General features: G+C 24.8%; 1 protein-coding gene across 1 annotated transcript; it reads left to right on the top strand.

Moving 5' to 3' along the window:
• On the top strand, positions 1-1,928 carry LOC127253002 (protein LATERAL ORGAN BOUNDARIES-like). Its single transcript, XM_051277399.1, has 2 exons — positions 1-237; positions 1,170-1,928. Exon 2 carries the CDS (start codon positions 1,210-1,212, stop codon positions 1,732-1,734), a length of 525 nt encoding a protein of 174 aa, XP_051133356.1. The 5' UTR covers positions 1-237; positions 1,170-1,209; the 3' UTR covers positions 1,735-1,928.
• The last annotated feature ends 24,340 nt before the right edge of the window (positions 1,929-26,268 follow it).

Here is a 26,268-nt window from a genome sequence, read left to right as displayed (position 1 = left end):
CCTCATTTTCCTACTTTATTTATTTTTGCCCTTCTGAATTCCCCCACTTTCAATTTAGGGTTTTCTCTTTTAACCAGGGCTTAGCTTATTTCTCACTCCCTCTCTCTCTCTGAGCAAATCTCTGTGAAATTGCAGTGGCAAACCTGTGGCAGCTGCTGCAGTTTGTCACTTTCTTTGAACTTTGGAGAAGCAAAGATTTAGCAATTTTCTTGGAACATCTTCCACACAGGCTAAAAGGTAGTGCTCCTTTTTCCTTCTTCTGATCATCAAAGGAAAAAGAAAATTTGAAAGAAAAAAAAAAGATAAAGAAAACTAATAGAGACTACTACTACTACTACACCTAGTAGCAGGTAAATTCATCGAGCCCTTTTGCTGCTTTTGCTAGTTGTTTTCATTTCACTTTTGTTCATGTAATATGTTTCTTTTGGAAAAAGTTAAAGATCATATGTAGTAGCTAGACAGTAGTAGTGTAGTGTAGTGCAACTTTAATTCTGACAATTTCTTGATCTATCTAGGGTTTTTAATTTTTTTTTTGTTTGCCAACATGATCAGCATATGCTTGTAGATTCATTCCCCTTTAAATTCCCATCTCCGGAAAATCCCTGATTAAAACCAACAAAAACATCATCAATTGGATCACTAGACTGCATCAATTTGGCTAGATCTTCCTTCAATTAATTAAACATTAAACACAAATTTTGAAACTGTTTTTTGTTTTTCAACAGTGTTTGGAGAATATGATAAGTACTTTTTCAGAAATTTCTTTAATTTTGCCTTCCTGTTTGTGTTTGTGAACTGAGAATATGTCAATAGTTGATTGGCATGACAAAGGAGCAGACATTCATGGCTGCTCAGGTTTTCATGTCTCCTCTATATGATCATTTCGGTGATGAAATTATGTGTCCAAATGAATCTGACTGTTTCTGAACTCAAACTAATAATCAACTGTTGAGAAACAATGAAATTGGGGAAAAGGGTGTCCCAAAAATCAGAATTAGGTTTACAAATTTTACCCCAACATGCAGGTGAGAATTAAATTAGGGGATTCCAAAACAGAAATTGATTTCAAGAAATAGCAAATCACATATATAAAATTGCAAAAATTATATATGTAGAAATTTAATTGCAGAAATTTTAATTTGAATTACTTGGGGGGATATATGTTGCAGAGCCAATCATCATCTTCATCTTCATCTTCAAGCTCCATCAATGGCTTCCTCCAGTTCGTACAATTCCCCCTGCGCCGCCTGCAAATTCCTGCGGCGGAAATGCATGTCGGGTTGCATCTTCGCGCCGTACTTCCCGCCGGAGGAGCCTCAGAAATTCGCCAACGTCCACAAGATCTTCGGCGCCAGCAACGTCTCGAAGCTTCTGAACGAGCTCCTCCCCCACCAGCGCGAGGACGCCGTCAATTCCCTCGCCTACGAGGCGGAGGCGCGTGTGCGCGACCCCGTCTACGGCTGCGTCGGCGCCATAACTTTCCTCCAGCGACAGGTCGATCGTCTCCAGAAGGAGCTCGACGCCGCCAACGCCGATCTCTTCCGCTACGCCTACAACGGTATGCACGCCGCCGCCGACGCTGCGCCGCCGCCGCCGAATCCGCCGAACAGAAGGATCGGCCACGACGTCGGCGGCGGCGGTGGGGCATTTTATCAAACACCTTATGCACCGTACCCTTACAATTACCACTCCCCATGGAATGATGGTTACAACAATCCTCACGGAGGTCTTTGAGGTCAAAATTAAAGTTCGATTTCCAAAAAAATCAGATCTTGATTATGATCGCCATTGATCATCTTCTTCACCAGTCTAGGGTTTGTGTCTCTCTATGGAAAAATTAAGAAGCATTTCCTTTTTACCTTTGGAATTTGGTAAGAACTTCTATCCATGGCTACCTCTCTCTCTCTACATATATATATATATAGATATAGATATGAATGTATCTATGTATGTACAAGTGATGGTGTAGCTAGCTTTTTTGTAAGTTAGCCCTCACATGCACACATTGATCTTGTTGGTCTTTCACAAAATAATAGTACATACATATATATATGTATGTATATGTGTATGTATATGTATGTATCTATAAATGTATGTATATTTATAGATTGTTTGGTGGTTTAAGTAATTGTATGTAAACCACTGCCAAAGATTAGGGGCCACTTGATCAAAGGCAATGGAGGGCATTGAATCTTGATTATCATTCTAGAGAGAGAGAGAGGGAGGAGAGAGAGAGAGAGAGAGAGAGGGGAAGTATATTTTGTCCATGTGAAGAGGGTATTGTTGAGTATTATTCTGTGTGGATTTGTTGTATTGATGATTTGGGAATAAAAAAGTGAGGTGGGTAAATGAATTGTTTTTGTGTGTGTAATAACTTGATTGATCACCAATGTTAAAGAGAATATTCTCTCTCTATCCATCTCTATCTCTCTCTAGACATGAGTCATGGCTCTATTGTTCACTTAATTAATCAATCCTCCATTAATCCATCATTAACCTATCTACCTATCTAATATAATGTAATCTAACATTCTTGTTATTGCACATTCCATTTAGGACCACATGTCAAACTCTTAGGGCAATACTACCAAAATTGATCATTTTCTTTTGTGAACTAAGAGTTTATTTCTTTCTTCCGTCTTAAATTCCCAAATTTTTACTATTTGAATTCTATATTTTTCGAAAAAAATATATTTTCATCATATAGTATTTTAATACTAGACTCAAATCAATTTTTTTTTTCAAATCCACCGAAAGAAACGTATCCTAATTAATTGAAAATAATAAAAAAAGGGTTTTGGACAAAGTAAAGAAAGTAGCCTCAAAAGTGTAGTGTAAATTGCAATGAACCAAAAACAAGAAACTGAATTACAAACATGAATGAAGGAAGAAGAGGGTTGCTGTTGATGCATGTTGCAGTCTTTTGAATAAAGGGTTTTTGGAGGAGACAAAGTTGTCCACTTCACAAGTCAAAATATGATGATGATCATGAATAATATATATATATATCTGTGTGTGTGTTTCAGAAATAAAGATGCAATTTTTATTTTTATAAATTTTTTGATAAGGGTTTTTTGGCTTCGAATTAAATTGTACCAGGTGCAGGCTGCAGCAACTGTGAAATCTCAGATTGTTCTTTCTCTCTCTCTCTTTTTCTGTTTCTCACTCTAAAACAGTAAGCAACAGAATTGAAGGTGTCTGTGTTTGTTTGCAATTGCATTTGGATCCACAAAATTGGAGGCTGCCTTGCCTTGCCTGGCCCTTTGCACAGACTTTCAGTTTACTTTCTGTATATTCTACTGTGCACAGACAAAACTTTTATAATTTCATTTGTACACACATTATTCATTTGTTAAATCAATATATATATATATATATATTATGTACTTATATGATTATGCACAGACTTTGTACTAAGTCGCAATTGTTTCTTGTCACAGCTAGCTGTCTGTTTATGGCAGAGAACAGGAAAGGTGTGTTTATTTATTTATTTATTTAAACTTAATGGAGTATTTTATTATATAATTTATATATATATATATATTTGAAAATTAGGTACTTCTACCATTTTTAATGTAATCTTTTATTTTTTTTACATAATTTTTAGAATATTAGTATTTAATTGATAATAATCTAATAAAAAAAAATGTATTCCCCTAAATTCATCGTTTTTTAATAATATTTTTTTTGCAATACTGTGTAAAGTGAAAATGTATAGTATTTTATTTGAATAAAAATTACAATTACTTAAAAAAAAACAAGATACATTGATGATTAGCAACTAAAATAACAACATGAATACATTAAAACTTAACGGGAGGAGTATATATTTTCTTTCCTTTTTAAATCAATTCAAAATAAAAAATATCACACTAATATAATACATCGGTCACAAAAAACAATGTACTTAAACTTTTGGGCAATGATTTTAATATGGGTATTTGTTGTTGTTGTTGTTGTTTTTTTTTTTTTTTTTTTTTTTTTACAGTAAAAAAAATATAAAAAATGGTATAATTTTTTATTAAATAAAAAATAAAAATATTTTTAGATAACAGACAAAAATAAAAAGTAAATACTACTTTAGGTGAGAGAAGGACTAAATTAAACCCTTTGGTGTGTGTATTTTTTTAAAATATGAATTCAGTTCAAATTTTTGAATTTAAATTTAAATAATATTTATATGATATTTTGTTATATAAAAAAATATATTAAAAATGTGGAATTTAAACAATGAAAAATTGAATTAAAGAAAAGAAAAGAAAAGAAACAAATTCTAATTCTTACAATTATATATATTTGGACCAAGTTAGGGCTTCATCCAGTGAATAAAGAGATCTTCTTGATTCATATTTATATTCGAAGATGTAACAATTATTTATTTATTTACTTACTTACTTATAATACCAAATATTTCATGTCAGATCAACACTGATTCAATACTTTTGAGTCATTTTGATGTGACATATTTAATTGAGGTGATACATCATATCATCTGCAATGCTAATTTAATTAATGTCATTTTTAATACTCCCTCCGTATCATAGCTAGATATTCATTTACTTTTTGCACATAATTTTAAAAATATTAGTATTACATTAAAATATAATAAGAATAAAATAGAAATGACTAAAATAATTTTATTAATATGTGTGATGTAAAAGTAATGACATTTGTGTAATATATTGTATGTTGTAAGAGTATTTATAATGTTAGGTAAATAGTACAGTTGCTAAAAAAGGAAACGGATACTTTGTTATGGGACGGACTGAAATGAAAAAATAAATACTTTTGTTATGGGACGGAGAGAGTATATAACCCCTGTGTCTCACCAAATATGAGTCATTTTATTAAAAATACGGTGTTTTAAATAGTGTAGATTAATAAGTTATTAATTATGTATTATGATATTATTTTATTATTTTTTATATGAGTAAATTTATTAGTAATTTAAATATTTTTAGTTTTTATTTATTTATATAATAAATTAGTTGTATAAAAAAATATTACTCCTTCCGTTCCATATAATTTGTCTCTATTTTCTATTTTCATTCGTCCCACATTTTTTGTCATTTTCTTTTTTGGAAATATAATTATACACTTTAATCACATTTTAAATTTTATAACTTTTAAAATTTTAATTAAACTATTTAGTTATCTCAATCTTAATCTATTATTATTTTTACTAATACATTTTTTAATTACTTGCTAATTATACTTAACCTAAATTCCTCCATCTAATATACTCATATTATAAACGGAGGGAGAAAATTTTAAAGGTAAATAAAACTATAATTGAGGAGATATAAGAATAAATGTGTTTAAAATGGATCCTCCTCCAAATAAGAGGTTAAAAATCTAATTAAATTTATTTATATTTATGAAGTGTATTTAAAATTGATAAATTTATAAATATAGAAATGTGAAATCTTTTATAGAACAGAAAAAAAAAAAAAAAAAAAAAAGGGAGTATCTATGATGGGACGAAGCTAGTACTACTTTATGTTATGCTATTGTATTTTGTTTTTATTTTTAATTAAAAAAAATTCAAATATAGTATTTTAAATAAGAATATATTTTCATTATACTTTTCAAATAATAAAAATTAAAGATATTTTATTATAATTGCATATTGTAATTAAATATATAAACAAAAATAATTAAACACACTCCTATCCTTCATCCCCCTACTGATTGCAATTGAATTCAATACTTTATAAATGTATATTACATTGGAATTTACATTATCAATAGTAAATTAGTTAAACAATTAAATCAAATCACAAGTCAAATAAAAAAATGTACAACCTCAGTCATACAATTGTGTGTTCATTTGACTAGACACGGGTTTTTAAGAAAAATACGTAAGAATAGAAATTTTTGTTGGATTTCTAGATCATCATTTTTTTGAGTTTAATATGATTATCTTTTTGTTGGATTTCTAGATCCTTATGGACATTCGAGTAATCTGGAAAACACACAATAGTTCTCGAAAAAGAAAATTAATTAAGGGATAACAATCAAGAATTATATAATCAAAATTTAAAGAAAGCAAAGAATAAAAAAATACTACTAGAAAGAAAATATCAAATAAGCTCCTATCAAACTTTGCGCCAATATCAAACTTTCCTACGAGACAACACCACAAAGAAAGGATAGCAAAGAATTTCGACACCAAATCACCAAAAAACCCGCAATCCCACGATGGACAAAGAACACGAAGTCTAATGGAATGAGAAGTTTGTAATACAAATCCAGCAAGCACAAAAGGGAAGAAAAAACCTTAAAAAATTAATATTTAATTTGTATCATTAATTAATATTATTGATATAATTATCATAGTTTTAAAAAAATCAACACGAATACTTTTATTCAGCACCTGATCTGCATCGAAACTGAATAGTAACACTGAGATGCTCTCCTCATACACCCTCTCAAAACCTACAAAATCGTCAATATATATAGCCAAGAAAGAGAGATTGGATAAAATCAAGAATATAGGATATAAATATAGCTTATCCCGTCGGATTTGCAAAAAACTAAAAAAATTGGAATAGAATTTAGGAGGTGTTGAGGACTTCCGTATGTTAGCAAAATAATTAATAACACATATCTCTAACAGCCTAAGTTTTTAAATGGAACGGTCATTTCAGTTATCTAACATGGTATTCGGTTTGGAATGAAACAAAAAACCCAACATCTTTCATTTTTGCGATATTTTTCGTAACAATATCGTATGAGACATTTAATACAGTCCTTTTTTAAAGGTTCGACGCAAGTTTCGATAATTGGATTGATTATTCGAAAATTTTAGATAGCAATTTGTGCTATTTAAATTCATTTCAATATATTAGATACATTTTTTATATTAATATTAAATATATTAAATATTTTTACATTTTAAATTAAATTATTCATATGTTCAATCCAGGTTGAATTTTCAGATAAAAATTCAGTACATGTACTGAATTAAACATCTAACTTGAATATATAATCCAAAATTTTCAAGAATAAATTTACTCAATTATATAAAGTATTGCACTAATAACATATAAAATATTTACTCTGTCTCAATTCAAAGTGTTTTCTTATCATTTCGTTTGTCCACTCAAAAGTATCAATTTTTTTTTAAAATTAAAAATAATCATACATTAATATTAAAATACTTTTGTCAATTTTCTTCATCGCACAAATCTACTCCATTTTTCAACGTATGGATCTCTGGGTTTTATCAATCATGCATCTATTATGCACTTCTTCTCCCAGTTGTCGTTCACGCCGTTGTTGTTGTCCCCACCGCCGCTGTCACTGTTTTAGTAGTGATCGTCATTCTCCGACAGACTATGGAGTTTGGTTGACGGATGGAAAGCCACTGGTCATGGATGGCAGATCGTTGGTGTTGAGCGACGCTATGGTGGTGGCGGCTTGTCATCTAGGTAATCTGGGAGGATTGAGCGAAATACGACAAGGATAGTGGAAGAAGATCAGAAAAGTAGCGAGAAGCCTATGTTGATAACTTAGTCGTGCTGAATAATATTTATCTGTCTCAAAATAATAGTCTCATTTTATCATTTTCGTTTATCACAAAATAATAGTCTTATTTTCATGTTTGGTAGCTATTTCCCTACCATTTTACCAAACTATCCTCATTTTTCATAATAATTATATAAAGTTGGAATATTTTGATTTTTTAGAAATACTTTTACATACAATATCAGTATAATATTAATATTTCTTAATTCTCGTGTCTATCTCAAATGTCCTTACTGTTTTAGTATGGAGGAAGTATAATATAAAATGATCCAACATGCATACATAAATGTTGAAATCAAACCAAATGCTAATAAATTGTGTATATTTATACAACAATGAATATTGAATATTTTTTCTTCTTCATTTTAATCATAATTGCAATCATACTAACCATAGAAACGGTAAGCATCATCTGATTTTGTGAATTTCATTGTATACTAATCATTCTATCATGTTTATTAAATAATGTCAAGCAATATGTTAAAAAATATTAAACAATATTTTGTCTATTGAATATTAAAATATTGTCACACAGTTTAAAAAATATTGAATTTTGTATCAGATTGTAAAATATAGTATGAAATATTTTTTCATTCACATATAAATGTTAAACTCAACTGAATGGGATGCTAACTTGTTTTAATTAGCGATAATTTGGATTTTTTAATACAAAAATAATTGCTAATTCATAATATCTAGATTTTTAATGGATACAAATGATATTATAATAGTTTGATTATTTTTCAGATTTTGAAAAAATATGAAAATACTTCGACTTCATAATTTAGAATTGGCGAAGGAGATAAGGTATTTGAAACTCCAACTTTTTCGATGCATTTGTTGCTTTTTTAGGGATTGTTTGATTTTGAAATAATAACAAATAGATTTTGTTTGTTTCCATTAATCTTGTAAATAAATTTGTAAAGTAAATTTACTCTGCATTTTGAAGATTTTAGAGAAAGAAGAACTAACGAAGAAAGAGGAAAAAAATTGTTTGATTAATTCGTATTCCCTCCGTCCCATATATTTTGGGTGGCACTACTATAGATACGAGAATTTATGTAAAGTATAATTACTAGGTAATTAAAAAGTGTATTAGTAAAAATAATTATAAATTAAAATTAAGATAATTAAATAGTTTAATTAAAATTAAAAAAATTATACTCCCTCAGTCATCCAATTGTGTGCTCATTTGACAGGGCACGGATTTTAAAAAAAATATGTAAGAATAGAAATTTTTACTTTTTTTTGGTAAAGAAAAGTGGTATTTTTTTATTAAAAAATGAAACGAGAATAAATTTAGATGACAATAAAAAAGGAAAGTGAGAATAGATTTGAATGACGGAGGGAGTAAAATTTAAAACTTAAAATGTGATTAGAATGGATAATCATATTTTCAAAAAAAAAAAAAAAAATCCAAATTACATGAGACTGACGAAAATAAAAAATAGAGACAAATTATGCGAGCCGGATAGAGTGGTATATAAATTTACTCTTATACTTTTAAATTAATATAATCACTTAAATTAATTTTGTAATCGAATCGATCAGCACTATGTTGAATATAAGGGTTCAACATCTAATTTCAAACCCAAATAAATATATATATATATTTATATAACACAAACACAATATATAATTGCAATTAATTCAATATATATATTAACACAATAAATATACAGAAACAGTCATATTTCATATACTCATTAGAATTAATTAGTACATGCTAACTAGCTATAATCATTACACAATGTAGAAGGCATTTAAAATTCATTTACTTCTATATATTTTCTAAAAAAATATTAAATATTTTTATATATATTTAAAATTTATATCTTTTATAAAATTAATTTAAATTAATTATAAATAAATAAACTTATGTTTTTATATATTTGTATTACAGACAATTTTATTTTTTATAAAATAATATTTATATTACATAAAATTTTTGATATAATATAATTTTGAAAATATTTAAATATATATTCTAAATTTTTTAATTATATATATTAAATTTATTCTAAACTTATCAATATTATTAATTGAATAAAAAATAATATCATAATATCATTACTCATAATTATTAATTAATTAAATATCTTTATTTTAAATTAAATATCGTATCACTAATAAAAGTAGTCAATTATTCATGACAGAAAAAATATATATATATTCCCTTATTCCCGAAACAATAGTCCTATTTTTATTTTTGGTTACTACATCCTTATCTTTTTATAAACTATTATCATTTTTTCACAATGTAGAAGCATTTTGGTTTTTTAAAAATATTTTTACACTCACTATCAATATAATACTATTATTTTTTAATTCTCATATTAATCGCAAATATCCATATTACTCCGTCTTTTTTAATACAATAGTCTTGTAGACCATTTGTGTCCGTCCCAAAACAATAGTCTCATTTCTATAAATAATCATATCACTATAAAACTATATTTACTTTTTTATTATTATTACACAATTGTCATTACTTTTTACACTAATACACTCGGAATGACAAAAAAGTCTTTTACTCGTATTTTTTTATCCACTACTAATATAATATCAATATTTTTTAAATTTCGTATCAAATATAACCCAAATTATAATTTTGACACGAATGAAGTATTATAAAACCCAAAAAAAAGTATATACATATTTATAGAAACAAATAAATAAAATAAAATGAGGTATGTACATGTTGAGTAGATATTCCAACATCTTGTCTATCATATCTGTCATTCAATTCTTCATCGTCTTCTCTTCTCCACCTCATCATCTCTATTCTCTTTCAATCTCATTATCATTCTCCTAACATCTATCTATTTAATTTAATCTACTGTATCTGTCCGGTTTGTTGTGCATTTGTCAATTAGCTGATAATTTTTAGCAATTAGCTCATTTAATTATCTAGTTTGACTAGTTGATTCAATTAGCAATTTGTATTAAGGTGTTTGATAAAATAATTGTTTGAAATTAGCTGTTTATACATAAAATGATTATTAAGGATATTGATATGTTATTTTTCAAAATATTTAATTTTGTTTATTTTGGTTTAAAATTTATGAGAATTTTTGTTATTAATTATTGAAAATTATAAAATATTAATTTTTATTTTTATTATTTAGATCTAAAAAAATTATTTTTACTAAAAAAATAATAATTTTTTATTAAAATTATGTAAAATATAAGATAATAATCTTTCGTGTGTATATATATATATTTTTTTATTACGTTAATTATTGTTTTAAAATATATAAAAAAATTAATTACCTATCTTTTTTCTATTTGATTTAGTTTTAAAATTTTATATATTTTACAAATAAAATAATTTATATATAATAATTAATAATAGTAATTATTTTAAATTTAAAAAAATAAAAATATAATTAATAAATTAAATATATTAAATATAATTAACAAATACTGCTATAAAAATATATTTATATGTATAAAATAAATAATTAAGTTTTAAGGGTAAATAAGGAATAACAAAAATTAAAATTTAAAAGCTCTTTCTTTCAAAACGCCGGGTATATTAGCTTTTCAGATATTAGCTTTTTGGGTCCAAAAAGCTCTTTAAAAAAGTTAATTTACCAAACACCTAAATTAGTTTTTTGACCGGTCAAACAGCTAAAAGTTGTTTAATAAGCTAAAAACTCTTCAAAAAGTTGTTTCCCAAACAACCTCTTAATTTGTCTATTACTTTTATATATGTATGTTTCACATAAATTATTTATTTATTTATTTTTAAATATAATTATAAATTTTAATTATATTATTTAGTTATTTTAATTTTAATTTATAATTATTTTCTATCATTTGAAAAAAAGATCATTTTAAGTTTTGTAATAGATTAAAAAATAATAGTATTTTATTAGTCAATGAAAATATGTAAAATATTTTAACATTTTTGTCCTTTGACTTTATATAAAATAATAATATATATAATGATACGTTTGTAATTTAAATAAAAATTTAAAATATTTTGATATTATCGTATAATTATTTTTACTAAAAATAGAAACTATATTTCTAAGTGAGACAGACGAAAATGATAAAAAAAAAATACTCCCTCCGTCTCATTGAAAGATTGCTATTTTCCATTTTCGTCCGTCCCAAAACAAGGTTACCATTTCTTAATTTAGTAATTGTACTACCTGCCTAACATAATAAATACCCTTCCAACTTGCACTATATTACACAAATGTCGTTACTTTTATATTACACAATACTAATAGGAGCATTTTCGTCTTTTTTATTACAATCCATTATAATACTAATATTCAAAAATTTATATGCAAAAAGTAAACGGCAACCTTGCACCGGACGGAAGAAGTACTTTAAAAGATACCATCTATTTATTACGGTTTTGTGACACACTTAATTTAAGAATATATAGTTATGCCCTCATATAGGAAACTATATCACAATTATTTACGCACTTAATTTAACAAAAAATAAATAAATAATTTTATTCACTCACTCGTATATATACTTTTTATAATATCATTATTTTATGTCATAATCAATACTATAATATTATGCTCCCTCCGTTCGGACTCTTTACGTTATATTGTTTGAGCACAAAATTTTAAAAATAATACTCTTTACGTTTCAATATAATAATTTTGTTTACTATTTTTGTCTATTTCAAAATAATAGTCTTATTTTTATAAATAACTATATCACTGTAAAACTATACTCACAAGGATAAAAAAATCTTTTATCTATATTTTTTACCCACTACCAATATAATATCAATATTCTCCACAATCCAATTAAAACTATATTTATGAAAATGAGGGAGTAGTATTTTAATATAAAAAGTAAGGTAGATAAAAGGCAAAGTGGAAGTACAATAAAAATTTAATTAAAGAACTATTAAAAAAAAAAGTAAGATAAATATAAAAAATAGTAACAAATTAATTATTGTTTATTACAGCAGCGACAATACAATTATAAGTAGATAAAATTATTTATTATAAATAAATTATATACAAATTTAACTGATAATAAAAAAGATTATAGTATGATTATTCGGACAGGGGAAATATTTATTATTCCCTCTGTTCCACGTATAATACTATCACATTTTTTATTTTTGTCTATTTCATATCTTATGTTCACTTTTTTAAAAATAAATTATATTTTAAATTTTTTATTTTTATTAGATTAATTAGTTACCTTAATTTTAATTTATACTTACTTTCATTATATTGTAGTTAATATTATTAATACATTCATAATTATTTACTAATAATATTATTGTCATATGTACAATAATTTACTAAATAATTATTTACTACTATATTTATACTTCTACTTATTTTTTATTTTCGTCTGTCCACATAATTTGTTATTTTTTTTTTGGAAAATTAATTATACACTTTAATCATATTTTAAAATTTAAAATTTAAATTTTTTTTAATTTTAATTAAACTATTTAGTTATCTTAATCTTAATTTATAATTATTTTTACTAAATAATAATTATTTTTACTGATACATTTCTTAATTATTTATTAATTATACTTTATTTAAATTCTCATGTCTACAGTAATAGATCCATATTACATGGGACGGAGAAAGTAATATCAAAGACGAAAGAAAAAGAGTAAAATTTATATCTAAATTTATGTGAGAAATACACAATCATACATAGACAACAGAACAGTGTTGGATCAGAGTGGTAGGGCGTCAACAATAAATAAATAAATAAATAAATAATAATAATAATAATAATATATAGCAGAAAATAAAATCACATCAATCTTGTTACTGCCAAACGTATATAAGAAGCAAACTGCAGCTCAAATATTTCTTCTGCACTTCACGGCCCCCACCCCCACCCCCCACCCCCCACCACAATTTTATTTTTTTTATTTTTTATTTTTTATTTTTTCCTGTTAAGTGAGTGAGATATTTTTGCAAGTGATTCTTTATTTGTTTTATTACGTTTGGATGTTTCCATGCCCTTCATTCCTTTCACTATATATTTTTTTTTATTTTAAAAAAAAATTAAATTCATTTTGTCTATAATTATAATGTTTATGTACACTAATAATCAAAATAGATATGTTAGGATATGTATTTTTTTTTATTTTTTTTTAATAATATAGAAATTCGCAGATATTACTTTTTTTAAGTACATTGGGTGTGTTTGTTTGGGCGATTTTCCCCCAAATACACTATTTTTTCATTTTTTTTTTCTAAAATTATCAAATCAAACATCTATTTTTTATTTTTTATATTATACTAAAAATTAATTTCATATTAAAAACATCACATCAGTACTTATTTATATCACATTATACAACTATTCAAATTAAAAAATTTTAATATTCAAATTCCAACTCAAAATCCAAATCGCCCGGACAAACACACCCTTGTGAAGTAAACTTCGATTGAACCTCAGGATAAATTATAGACAAAGAAATATAAATTAAATTATAATCTCTTTTGGTCCAATATATATAGGTAACTATTTTTTTTTTGCACATACAATATAAATATAAAAAGATGATTTTACTTTTAGAAAGAGAAAATTCAATCAAATAATAATGACAATATCTTTGTACTAATATATAAATTATAATATATTTTTAATTATATTAAAAATACAATTACAAAAAGAAAAATAAAGTGAATATATTGGTCGATTTCATATCGGTGGATTAAAATAGAAAAATATATTCCTTTTCTTCGTTACCAATGTAATCATTTTGTCATTTCAGACTGTTCAACTTCATTATATTCATTTTTGTTTTTAGTAAAAATATTTTTTTAACATTAATAAAAAATATTCCCTACACTTTATACTCCCTCCATGTCCCTTAACAATCTATTTATTTTTTCATTATGGTACGTCTCATAACAAAATATCTATTTCATTTTTTTAGTAATTGTACCATCTATCTAATATTACAAATATCCTTCCAATTTACAATATATTACACAAATGTCGTTACATTTATATTATACAATACTAATATGGATAATTTAGTCTTTTTACCTTTATTTCTACTTTATCTCAGTATAATACTAATATTTCTAAAACTCCATGCACAAAATAAATGTTATATTTGCGCAGCACCAGAGAACTATCTTGACTCCAGACAGAGAAAATTCAAAATTTACATTAATATAATTTAAATATAATATATGAATTAACAATACGTGACAACATTATTAGTTAAATATATATATATACAACCAAATATATTTTACTTTTATAAACAAATACTCCTTCCGTCCCAACAGATTTGTCTTGTTTTTTTATTTGTGTCCGTCCTAAAACAATTGTCTTATTTTCTTATTTAGTAGTCGTGGTTCCTCACTTTATAACAAAATTATTCATATTTTTCTATACCATCCCTAATTATTAATCTAACATACTCTTTAAAATCTTTCAAAAAGTAAAGGCATTTTAGTCATTTATATTTACTTTATACTCACTTTCAATTAAATACTATTATTTCTTAATTTTCGTGCCAACTCTCAATAAGACACTTCTATATATTAATGCTTGAATTAAAGTAGTCATTAAATAAAATTGACCTAAATGAAGATTATGCCGTTAAAAAGTTGGTAATATTCCTATATGCTTATTCTTAAAATAATAATTGTTCTTTTCCTAAACAAATTATATTGTTTTCCAAAGTAAAAAGATCGAACACAATCCTGATTATGTTCCGATCACGTAACGTTTATTTTACAATTTCAAATATGGTATGAATTCATTTTTAAAACAACTGTGTATCAGTATTCCTTCCGTTCCAAATATTGTGTCCCTTTTATTGTAGATACAAAAATTTAGGAGAACTATAATTAGTAAATAATTAAAAATGTATTAGTGAAAATAATTATTATTTAATAAAAATAATTTTAAATTAAGATGAAAATAACTAGTTAGTACAATTAAAATTAAAAAAATAAATTAAATTAAATTTTTTTTAATGAGATTAAAATATATAATACGCACTCTGTCCCAAACACTATGCAACATTTGTGTTTGACACGAGAATTTAGGTGGAGAATATTAAATATTGTAATTTGAGATAATTTGGATATTAAGTGATGTGATTGGCGAGAGAAATGATTATTTTTTTTTATTTGAGTGATGTGATGGGATAAAGTGAAGTGTATATTAATATATGTATATAAATATTATTAATTATTTTTTAATTTAGAAATGTTGCAGTGAGTTTTGAACAAATAAAAAATAAAATATTGTAGGGTGTTTGAGAGAGAATGAGTACTTTTTTTAAAAAAAAATAATAAAATAAATGAGACAAATAAAAATAAATATGTGTGCACAGTAAGTGGGACATAGAGAGTATAATTTACTTGGCTGGCAACTCCAAATTCAATACATATTCAAGTATACTTTATATTATTAAAATTTGGGAAGGAATTTTGTTTTTTATTTTTTTATGTTTTATTTTTTATTTTTCCATGATTCCACCTTGACTTAACTAGGTTTAAAATTTTAGAACTAATAATTCACTCTAATATAAAATTATAAATGCAAACAGTTTCTTTTATTAATTTTTTTTTTATTTTACTATTTGAATTTTGTGAAAAAAAAATATTTATTATTTATATTTTTTAACAAACTATCATATCAAATACTTTATTCGTTCAAGATTAAATTATTCATTTATTTTTTTTATTTATTATATCAAAATATAATATTTTTTTCGTCCAAAAAATATAATCTTATTGTGTTGGGCATGAGACTTAAGAAATATTGATATTATATTGGTAGTTGGTAAAAAGTAATGATAAATGACTTTTTTGCCATTGTGAGTATATTAGTGTAAAAAGTAGTGACAATTGTGTAATAATAATAAAAAAAAATATGGATAGTTTTATGATGATATGTTTACTTATGAAAATGAAACAATTGTTTTGGGACGGACAAAGATGATAAATAAAACTATTGTATTGAGACGGAGGGAGTACAAATTAAGGAAAAATGACAAAAAATATTTATATTAGTGTCTTATAATACTAATATAATGACATTTATAAAAAAAAAACAAATATAAAAATATTTTTAATGTTAAAAACAATGATGTCAAATATAAATGAGAAGTTTAGTCTTTGACAGAGGTAATATTATTTTAATACTAAAATCAAAATAATTTTTACGAAATTAGTCCAAAAGAAACACACCAAAATATTTAATTTCATTGAGTTGGAATAGAATATTAGCATATACATTGTATCATAACTTGGATTATTTAATTTCTTTCCGCCACTGTTCATAAATTAATTGTATTTTATACATATGAAAAAAAATTTGACTTAAGCTCAAAGTAACTGCAATATATATTCCATATATTAATGGTCTTAATTGTGTAATTAGGTCCTAAGTTTGATAATTGAATTTTAGGTTTATAGTAAAAAATTTTGAAGTTATTTATGATCTTCAATGTAAAATTATCTATTAATATAATGTAAAAAAAATAAAAGAACATATTTTTTATTTATATTTTTAAGATATCATATTTAAAAATAATGGCTTTGTTCTTACTATATTGTTTTTTTTTTTTTCTATAATGCACGTTTTACAAAAAATATTAATACACTACATACATTCTATATTTTTGATATTTACTACACGATTGATTCTCTATATTTTATATAAAAAAGTTTTTTTTTTCAACATTTTCAAAAAACAAATACACCCTAATATTTCTTTCGCCCACTTAGAAATTATGCATTTATTTTTTACACAAAATTAAATAAATATTATATTTTAATGATAGTTGATAATAATTTTAATAGATGAAAATTATTTTTTTCTTATAATATATAAATTAATGCGAGAATATTGATATAAATAAGTATAAACAAAAGTTGAAGTAAACAGCGTGGGATCACTAGTCCTTTTTCCTGCCCAGCCTTCCAGCTCTTTGTAATACATATTGTGTATATATACATTATATGTATGTATATATATATATATATGATACTCCGTCAGTCTCATAAATACAGTCTTAATTGGATTGAGTGCGAGATTTAAATAATATTAATATTATATTGATAGTGCATAAAAAGTACGGATAAAAGATTTTTTTTGCCCTTGTGAGTGTATTAGTGCAAAAAGTAGTGGTAATTATGTAATAAAAATGTAAAAATAGGGGTAATTTTATGGTGGTATGATTATTTATAGAAATAAGACTATTATTTTGGAACGGACAAAAATGGTAAACAAGACTATTGTATTGAGACGGACGGAGTATAGAAATACATATAGTATATATATATATATATGTCATATGGATATGAATGAGTTGCTGATTCGGTCAAATTAAAATGATGCTGATTTGACCAGATCAATATATGACAATTAACTTATATTTATACATATTTAAGTATATTTATAGTATGTTATACTATTTGTAAATATATGCTAGTTATATATATAATAAATGCGAATTCGGTTAAATTAATATCACGCAGACTAAGTTGGATCAATACATAATGTGCAATCATATAGTATGTGTTTACTCGTAAGATTATGGTTGTTAGTTTTAGTTTTGAATAATAAAATTTGAATTAAAATAGTTATTTGATGTAATATAATATATATTTAGTATAATAAACTAATAAAAAAATAAATATTTATTTTGATTTTTGAGAATAAAAAAAAATTAAAATAATAAATTCAGGGATAAAATCGCGCTGAGTAAAGAAGAAACTAAATAAGGAAGCACATAAATGTTAAAAGAGAGGCATATATGGCTGCTGATGCAATCTTAATTATTCTTCCAATACTAATTTTCTAATAATTAATTAATTAATTAAAAGATGAAAATTCAGCTTTACGGCACATATGATATGAATGGATATTATGCACTAAATCAAAATTCAAAGCCGCCGACGTATCTCTGTAGTACCAAACATTAATTAATTGTAGTCCCATAGGATTGTCTGAACGTGTAGGGGTGTAGGGGTTGGACTCGTGACTGTAAGATCATGGGTTCAAACTCCTCATGCTTCAGGTGTCACCTATGGTTTGCCTAGTATGACCTTTTCGTCGGGTATTAGATTTGGCAGGGGTTTTACTCAGTGCCTGCTTTCGGACAGTTTTATATCTTTTTTTTTTTTTTTTTTTAATAACAGAGTAATAAATTTAAATTAAAATTGAATATGAACAATAATAAATCTAAACAATTTTGAATCATAACAAAAATAATGAGATGGACCGGGTGCAGAATTAAAAATGTGTTGATGCCTAATTAATGATATAATTATATTATATAAATGATAATTAATTAATTAATCACCTAATTAATTATTGTATTAAGGCATCAACACATATGTTGAATTTTTTTTTCAGCACCTAATCCTGATCCCAAAAATAATATTCCATTTTCGTCCGCCAAATTTAAAGACAAAGCGATAATAAAACTAAACAATTTTGAATCATAACAAAAATAATATTTCATCCGTCGGTCAAATTTAGAGACAAATGTCTATAAGTTTCGCGGACGGAGAGAATACTACTCCCTCCGTCCAAGCAAAAAGTATACATTTATTTTTGGCGCGGAATTTAAGAAATAATTATATTTTAATTATAGTGGGTAGGTATAATGACATTTTTGCCCTTACTTTTTTTTGTATAAAAGTAATGATGTGATGTAAAGTAAAAGTATTTGTAAAAAAAATAAGGTATCTAATAAAATGGTTACTTTGTAATTGGACGTCCCAAAATAGAAATATGTATACTTTATAGTGGGAGTATTACATTGCTTAACAAATTACATTGATGTGTTTAATATATAGGTAGCGGTGCTGATTTGATTCGGTCACTTTACATAATCAAGATAATCACTATAGATTCAACATAACATTGTCTACTTGCCACACATGGTTTGCCTATATTATTTAGTTATATACTCTCTCCGTTCCGGTGAAAGAGTGGCGTTTGCTTTTTGCACGTAGATTTTTTAATATTAGTATTATATTGGATTGTAGTAAAAAAGACAAAGATACCCTTATTAGTATAGTGTAATATAATAACATTTGTGTAATATATTGTATGTTGGAAGAGTATTTATTATTTTAGTTAAATAGTACAATTTATTAAATTAAGAAATAGTAACCTTGTTTTGGGACGAACAAAAATGAAAAATAACAATATTTCAATGGGACGGGGGAGTATATAACCAAGATCGGATTATACTATTATCTTTTTATTTTATTATTTTTATACAATAATTAATCAAGTAATGATTGATACCATGATGAAGATAAACAAATTTTATATTTTTAAATGATTAGTAGTATGAGTATGATTGTATTATTATATATAGAAATATATATCCACAACTCTTTAAAGTTATTTTATAATTATAAACATAATTACAAAACTTTTTAGACATGGTAAATTGGTGTTAAAATATGTTTTAGAAATATTTTAGCAAAACTTTACATATAATATAAATATTTTATTTGATATAAATAGATAATAAAAATGTAACATTTTGAATAAAAATATTTTTAATATAATATTTAATATAGAAAAATCTGTTAAATGTATTTTTTAAAATAGAAAAAATGTATGAAAATATACATAAACACAACTTTCTGTTTTTTTTTTTTCGAATTGAAATTTGATTAGAAATTAAATATTAAAGATAAATAAGTCAATGAACAATGGTAATAATCATATCACTACAAGAAAAAATCAATTTTGTAACAAATTTTTTTTGTCCCTAAATCTACTTTTTCCGTTATTAATGACATTAGAGACGGAATTAGGAATGAAATTACGTTAGCTACATGAACTTTAGGGACGGAATTTCATTACAAATATATTATTTTTTTGTAGTGTATTGAAGACTAAAATCTCGAAGTAAAAATGGGACTTAATTTCCTTCAACAATGTAACAAGAAATGTGTGAGGAAAAGAACATAACAATTGAAAATGATCGTAAATATAGGTTAATATATATCTATACATGTATTTTCATTCATAATTTTTGTCATAATTAATAAAGTAAAACTTAAATTCTTGTATTATTATTTAATACGATATAAATAAATAGTGATATATGGAAAATACTAATTTCTTCCGCAAAATATCATATCAACTAACATTATTATTTCAATTTATTTTTTAAATGAAAATACAAATGAACACACTATTCCAACCCCTTTTTTTTATTATTATTTTATTTTTTTTTTAAAAAAAATTGATATTCTTAGTTGACAAATTAAAATGTAATGATGAAGTGTATTAGATACGATGCCCCTTTGCACAAAAGATGCTTCTCTTACATGATTACCAATCATCAACTCACAAAAATAATATATATATATATATATATCTCACTTTATTTATTTAAGTTATTTATCTAATTTAATTATCTAATTGGTCATAAGATTTTCAAGATTTATTCCAATAAAGCAAAAGGGCAAGATCATGGCAGCCCTTTAATTTTATCACATTGTACTAATAGGCTTTTCAATATGAGGAATATTTGTAATCACTATGTTATTTTATCTTAGGATATTATTAGCAATTATTTTAATTTCTTATTTTACAATATCATTACTAATTATTTATTTATTTATTTATTTCCTACACATGGGCAGATCCAATTTAGGGTTTACAGTTTATGAGAAGGTTTCAAATTAATTAAATGCCCAACAAAATGGATCTACAATTAAGCCCAATATATATTTGTTTGAATTTTTATATTTATTTTCAAAATATAAAAAATAATTTAGGATTTTTTCTTTCGTAATTTTCTATGTTTTACTTTTGCCGTCAACCTATAAGGGCCATATTTATTTTTTGCATCATTTTACTTAACATTAAAAATGTTCTTATATTTGTATAATTTTTTTTGTATAAATGTCATTTTAATAATATTATAAGGTGTACTAATAAAAGTATTTTTGCAAATTTTTCTTAATTTGTACCACGTTTTAATATAATAATTAATATTCAAATATCAATACGTATAAAGTAAATAAGACTTTTAGAGCCGGACGGAGGTAGTACTATTTATGTTATCGTTGAAAATTTTGTCAATAACAGCTCAATAAATTTAGGTCAATTGAAATCAACGTGAATTGAAATAAACAAATCTGGAACTGTACGAATATGAAAAGAAATTGAACGAAATCAAACTCTACGGATAAAAAAATAATATAGGAATAAACTGAAACTTGAATTGAAATCTAAATAAAACTCTGAAAAAATAAGCAAAAAATAGTATGAAATGAAGGAGAAAAATTCTGAATTATTTTGTGTCTTGTTCATAATCTTCTCAACTTCAAACCACTTTTTGTGGTTTTCTCCAGAGCTGTTAACGATCTGAGTCGAGCCGAGTCGAATCGAGCCAAATTTTAAGTGTTCGTTAACCTTTGCGAACAAGACTTGTGTTTGTTCGTTAAGCTTTTGAGCTTGTTCGTAGTGTTCGAGCTCGGCTCGTTAAGAATTTTTGTTGTTTGAGTTCATGTTCGTATTGGACTCGTTTAGGCTCGATTAAGCTTGTTCGAGTTCGTTGGTCTTATTTTTTAAAATTTATAAAGAAAATTTAAAATTATTTTATTTATATATTTTAAATTAATATTTTATTTATTTATAAATTCTAATTATATATAATATTTATAATAAATATATTATTTAAACGAACGTTCCCGAACAAACAAGCATGTTTATATTGTTCGGCTCGGCTCGTTAACGTTCACGAACGAGCTTTAATCAAGTCGAATTGAACCGAACCAAGTCGAATTCACGAACAGCTCGATTCTTTTAACAACTCTACCATCATCCAGATTAGACTTGTCCTTTTCCAACTTGATGGGCTCTTGGGCCGGTTCAGCTTTGGGCTGTTCTCATCCTTTATAGGCCTCCGGGCTGGACTATTTCTGGGCCGGCTTATTTGACTTCTGAACTGGGCTATTTAATTATTTTTTAAAGGTCCAAATTATTTGAAAGTAATTTTTTTTTTTTTTTTGTATCTTATCACTATCTAACACTTATTTTCTATATAAATCATCATCAAGCAACTACTTTCACCTTAAAAATAATAAAATAATTAGAAAATGGTATTTATAGTATTAATATACAACAGTGTATTTCTTATGTCTGTATGGATTTTAAAATAAGCAATATATTTAAAAGGTGTTTTCTTTACACCAAAAACTCAAGTTTTTACTATTTACATTTTGCATTTTTTAAAAAAAATAAAATATATTTTTTCTTCTCACAAAACATCTTATCATATATTATTTTAATATTAAACTCAAATCAAAAATTTTCTAAACTTATCAAAAGAAATAAACCCTATCTATAAATAATATATAAATTATGTGTTTGTTTGGGAGTTTGGATTTTGAGTTGAGATTTGAATAGTAAAAATTTTGAATTTGAATAGTTGTATGATGTGATATAAATAGGTGTTGATGTGATGTTTTGAATGTAAAATTGAATTTTAGTATAATATAGAAAATAAATAATAAGTGTTTCATTTGATGTTTTTTTGGTGGAAAAAATGGATGAATAGTGAAAATCTTTATAAATCCTTCAAACAAACACACCCCATGTTACATTGAAAAATTATATGTACTCCATCCGTCCCGATAATAAAATATATACCATATGAATATTATTTTGTAAAAAATAAAATATTATATAATACTAATAAAAAAAAAAATTTCTATATTTATTAATCATTATCATAAATTAATTTTATAAAAAAAATAAAAAGTTTTAAAGATAAATAAAAATAAAAGATTTTGAATAGATCTTTATATTTATACTTTTTTAAATATGTTTAACATTAATAAATTTACGAAAAAAAAAAAAAAAAAAAACCTCTATGCGGGAACGGAATGAGTATATTTCAAATCAATAAGATATTGATTTTTTTTTTTTATGACGTGAGAATCAGCAATCGCTACCTGAAAATGCACACTCGATAAACCCCAATCGAATCTAATCTAAAAACATTATAAAGTGAGTACGTGGACGGTCAGGATGGCACGATGGTCGTGACACCTCTAGTTGGTGTGAATTATTTAAATTAATCATGTTGCATAATTGCCTTCCAACTTAACTTCAAAACCAATTCATTATTATTAATTTCATTGCTTTTGTACATGCATTATCAAGGTTGGCTTTACATATATCTTAAAAAATAAAATAAAATTGAGTTTTAGGTTAATTTGAAAATAATAAAAAAAAATAAAAATTAATAGATAATAAATATTTAATGTGATATAAATATTATGTAATATTTTGTATAATATATTAAGAAAAAAAAAAATGAATAGTGCAAAATGCTTCTTTTGGAGTTTTTAAAATTATATAATTATTCAGTGCATAAAAATATACTATTTCACGTGATAAAATATTAAATCAAATTACTATTTGAATATTAAAATAAACCTTAGGATAAATACGTTCAAGTTAATATGATCGTGTTCAGTTTGTGTCCGCTACTATCGAACTTAAATTGATTAATTTTAATTTGAATGAGATCAATTTTAAAAATAATAATAATAATAATAATAAATCAATGAACTAAAATTGATAATTATGATTTATAATAGTACCAAAAATATTTTTCCCCTTCAATTTTGGTGCAAAATTTTAAAATACTAGTTTTAAATAATGTTGGCGAATATATTTTTGTAAAGATGTCTTTGCCGTTGCATTTTAATTTGATATAATCATATTGATGTAAATAATTATAATTTTAAAAATACTGTAACACTAGCATATACTAAAAAATAAATTATACTATATATTTGAGTGAATGAAAAAAGAAAATGTATATTTTTTTCAATGGAAGAATGAAGATTTTTTTTATATAAAAGCTTCGTCTGTCTCGGCTATCATATTCGGATGACTATTTATGTGAGAATATAGAATATATATATAATTAATAAATAATTAAAATATATTAATAAAAATAATTATTCTACAGTATTAATTATAATTATAAATTAAAATTAATATAATTTAATTACTTATTTTAATTAAAATACAAAAAATAAAATTAAAATAAGATTAAAATGTATAGCTTTATATATATAATTGACAAAATCGACAATATTGATATGATATTTATAGAGTAAATTGTAAAAAATATCCCACACTTATACCCTATTATCACTTTTGTCCTGTATTTATCTCCCTGGCAAAATATATCTCACATGCTTACAAAAGTCGTTATTTATGTCCTTTTCTCGCGCGTGAAATTCACACCACGCGCCCTTACCACGCGCGGTCAAAGTATAGAAATAGCGACTTTTGAAAACATGTGAGATATATTTTGTCAGAGAAATAAATATAGGACAAAAGTGATGATGAGGTATACGTGTGGAATATTTTTTTGCAATTTTCTCGATATTTATATATGACAAAGAGAATAATTAAGAAAGCAAATTTGAAAAAATAAGCATAGTGATCACAACCAGCATTGGTGTCGGTGATATATATATTACCAAATGATTGTACGATTTTTATAGAGTAGTGCCCTGTTTGGATGGAATATAATCTTTTTTCCAAATTAAATACTACTAATGCGTAAAAATCAGTAAAATCCAAACAATAACACGATCGACTTCAGTCCTTATTACATTACTTTAACTGTGTAATCCCAAACAGCAATTCATCCAAATCATTGAATACTTTTTTTTCCATTTTTATATCTAAAATTCTCCGTCGGATCTCACCACAGATGATCCAATTTCTTTTTTAGTACGTTTCACAAAAGATAGATTCATTTTTATTTTTGGCAACTTTATCAATCTTAAATATACTTAACAAATATAAATAAATTTAATTAAACTTCTAACATCTTACACGTATGACGCACTAAAAACCTCTTTATTTTTATATTTCTTCTCAATTAACAAATATATTTATTTACCTTTAAAACTCTTCATTTTTTATAAAATTAATTTATGCTAATGATAAATAAATAAATATATATTTTTTATTCATTTTTATTATATAAAACTTTATTGTCTACAAAATGATATTCATATTGCATATATTCTATTGACATATAATTGTAAAAATATTTAAAATACCAACTACACTACATATATAAAAAATAATAAAATATTATCCTAACTTATTATTAATAACTTAATAACCTATAATATCTAAAATACTGTGTTCCTAACAAAAAGCTCTACGGAGGGAGTATTAAATTAGGAAGAAACCCCACACATCCAAAATTCAATATTGCTCATCAAAATTTGCATCCTTTTGTAGTTTAATACAAATTAATATTTCATATCTCTCCAGTTAAATGTATAAAGTTAAACTCCCTCCGTCCATGCATAAAGTATACAATTACTTTTAGAGTGATGTTTAAGAAATAATAGTATTTTAATTATAGCGAGTAGTTAAAAGTAGTGTAATGACATTTTTGCCCTTACTTTGTGGAAAAAAAAGTAAGGTATTTGATTAAATGTTTACTTTGTAATTGGACATTTCAAAATAGAAATATGTATATTTTTTAGCTGGACGGAGGGAGTATTATTTTATAATAGATTAAAAAACAATTATTATGAGCAGAAGTTTGTAAGAAGATTTTTTAAAATCTTGTTATTTGAAATTTATATATAAAATTAGAAGTATTTGGATGTTAATATAAGATTACTATGACAAAAGAAAAAGATAATTTCTAAAAATATGTCATCCATTTCAATTCAAGAATTTAAAAGACTTACTGAAAATCAATTTATTCAA

The sequence above is a fragment of the Andrographis paniculata genome, unplaced genomic scaffold, assembly GCF_009805555.1.
Source record: "Andrographis paniculata isolate CXL003 unplaced genomic scaffold, ASM980555v1 Contig49END, whole genome shotgun sequence".
Classification (NCBI taxonomy): Eukaryota; Viridiplantae; Streptophyta; class Magnoliopsida; order Lamiales; family Acanthaceae; genus Andrographis; species Andrographis paniculata.
The sequence above is the reverse complement of the archived record's forward strand: the minus strand, read 5'-3'. Positions and strand labels throughout refer to the sequence as shown.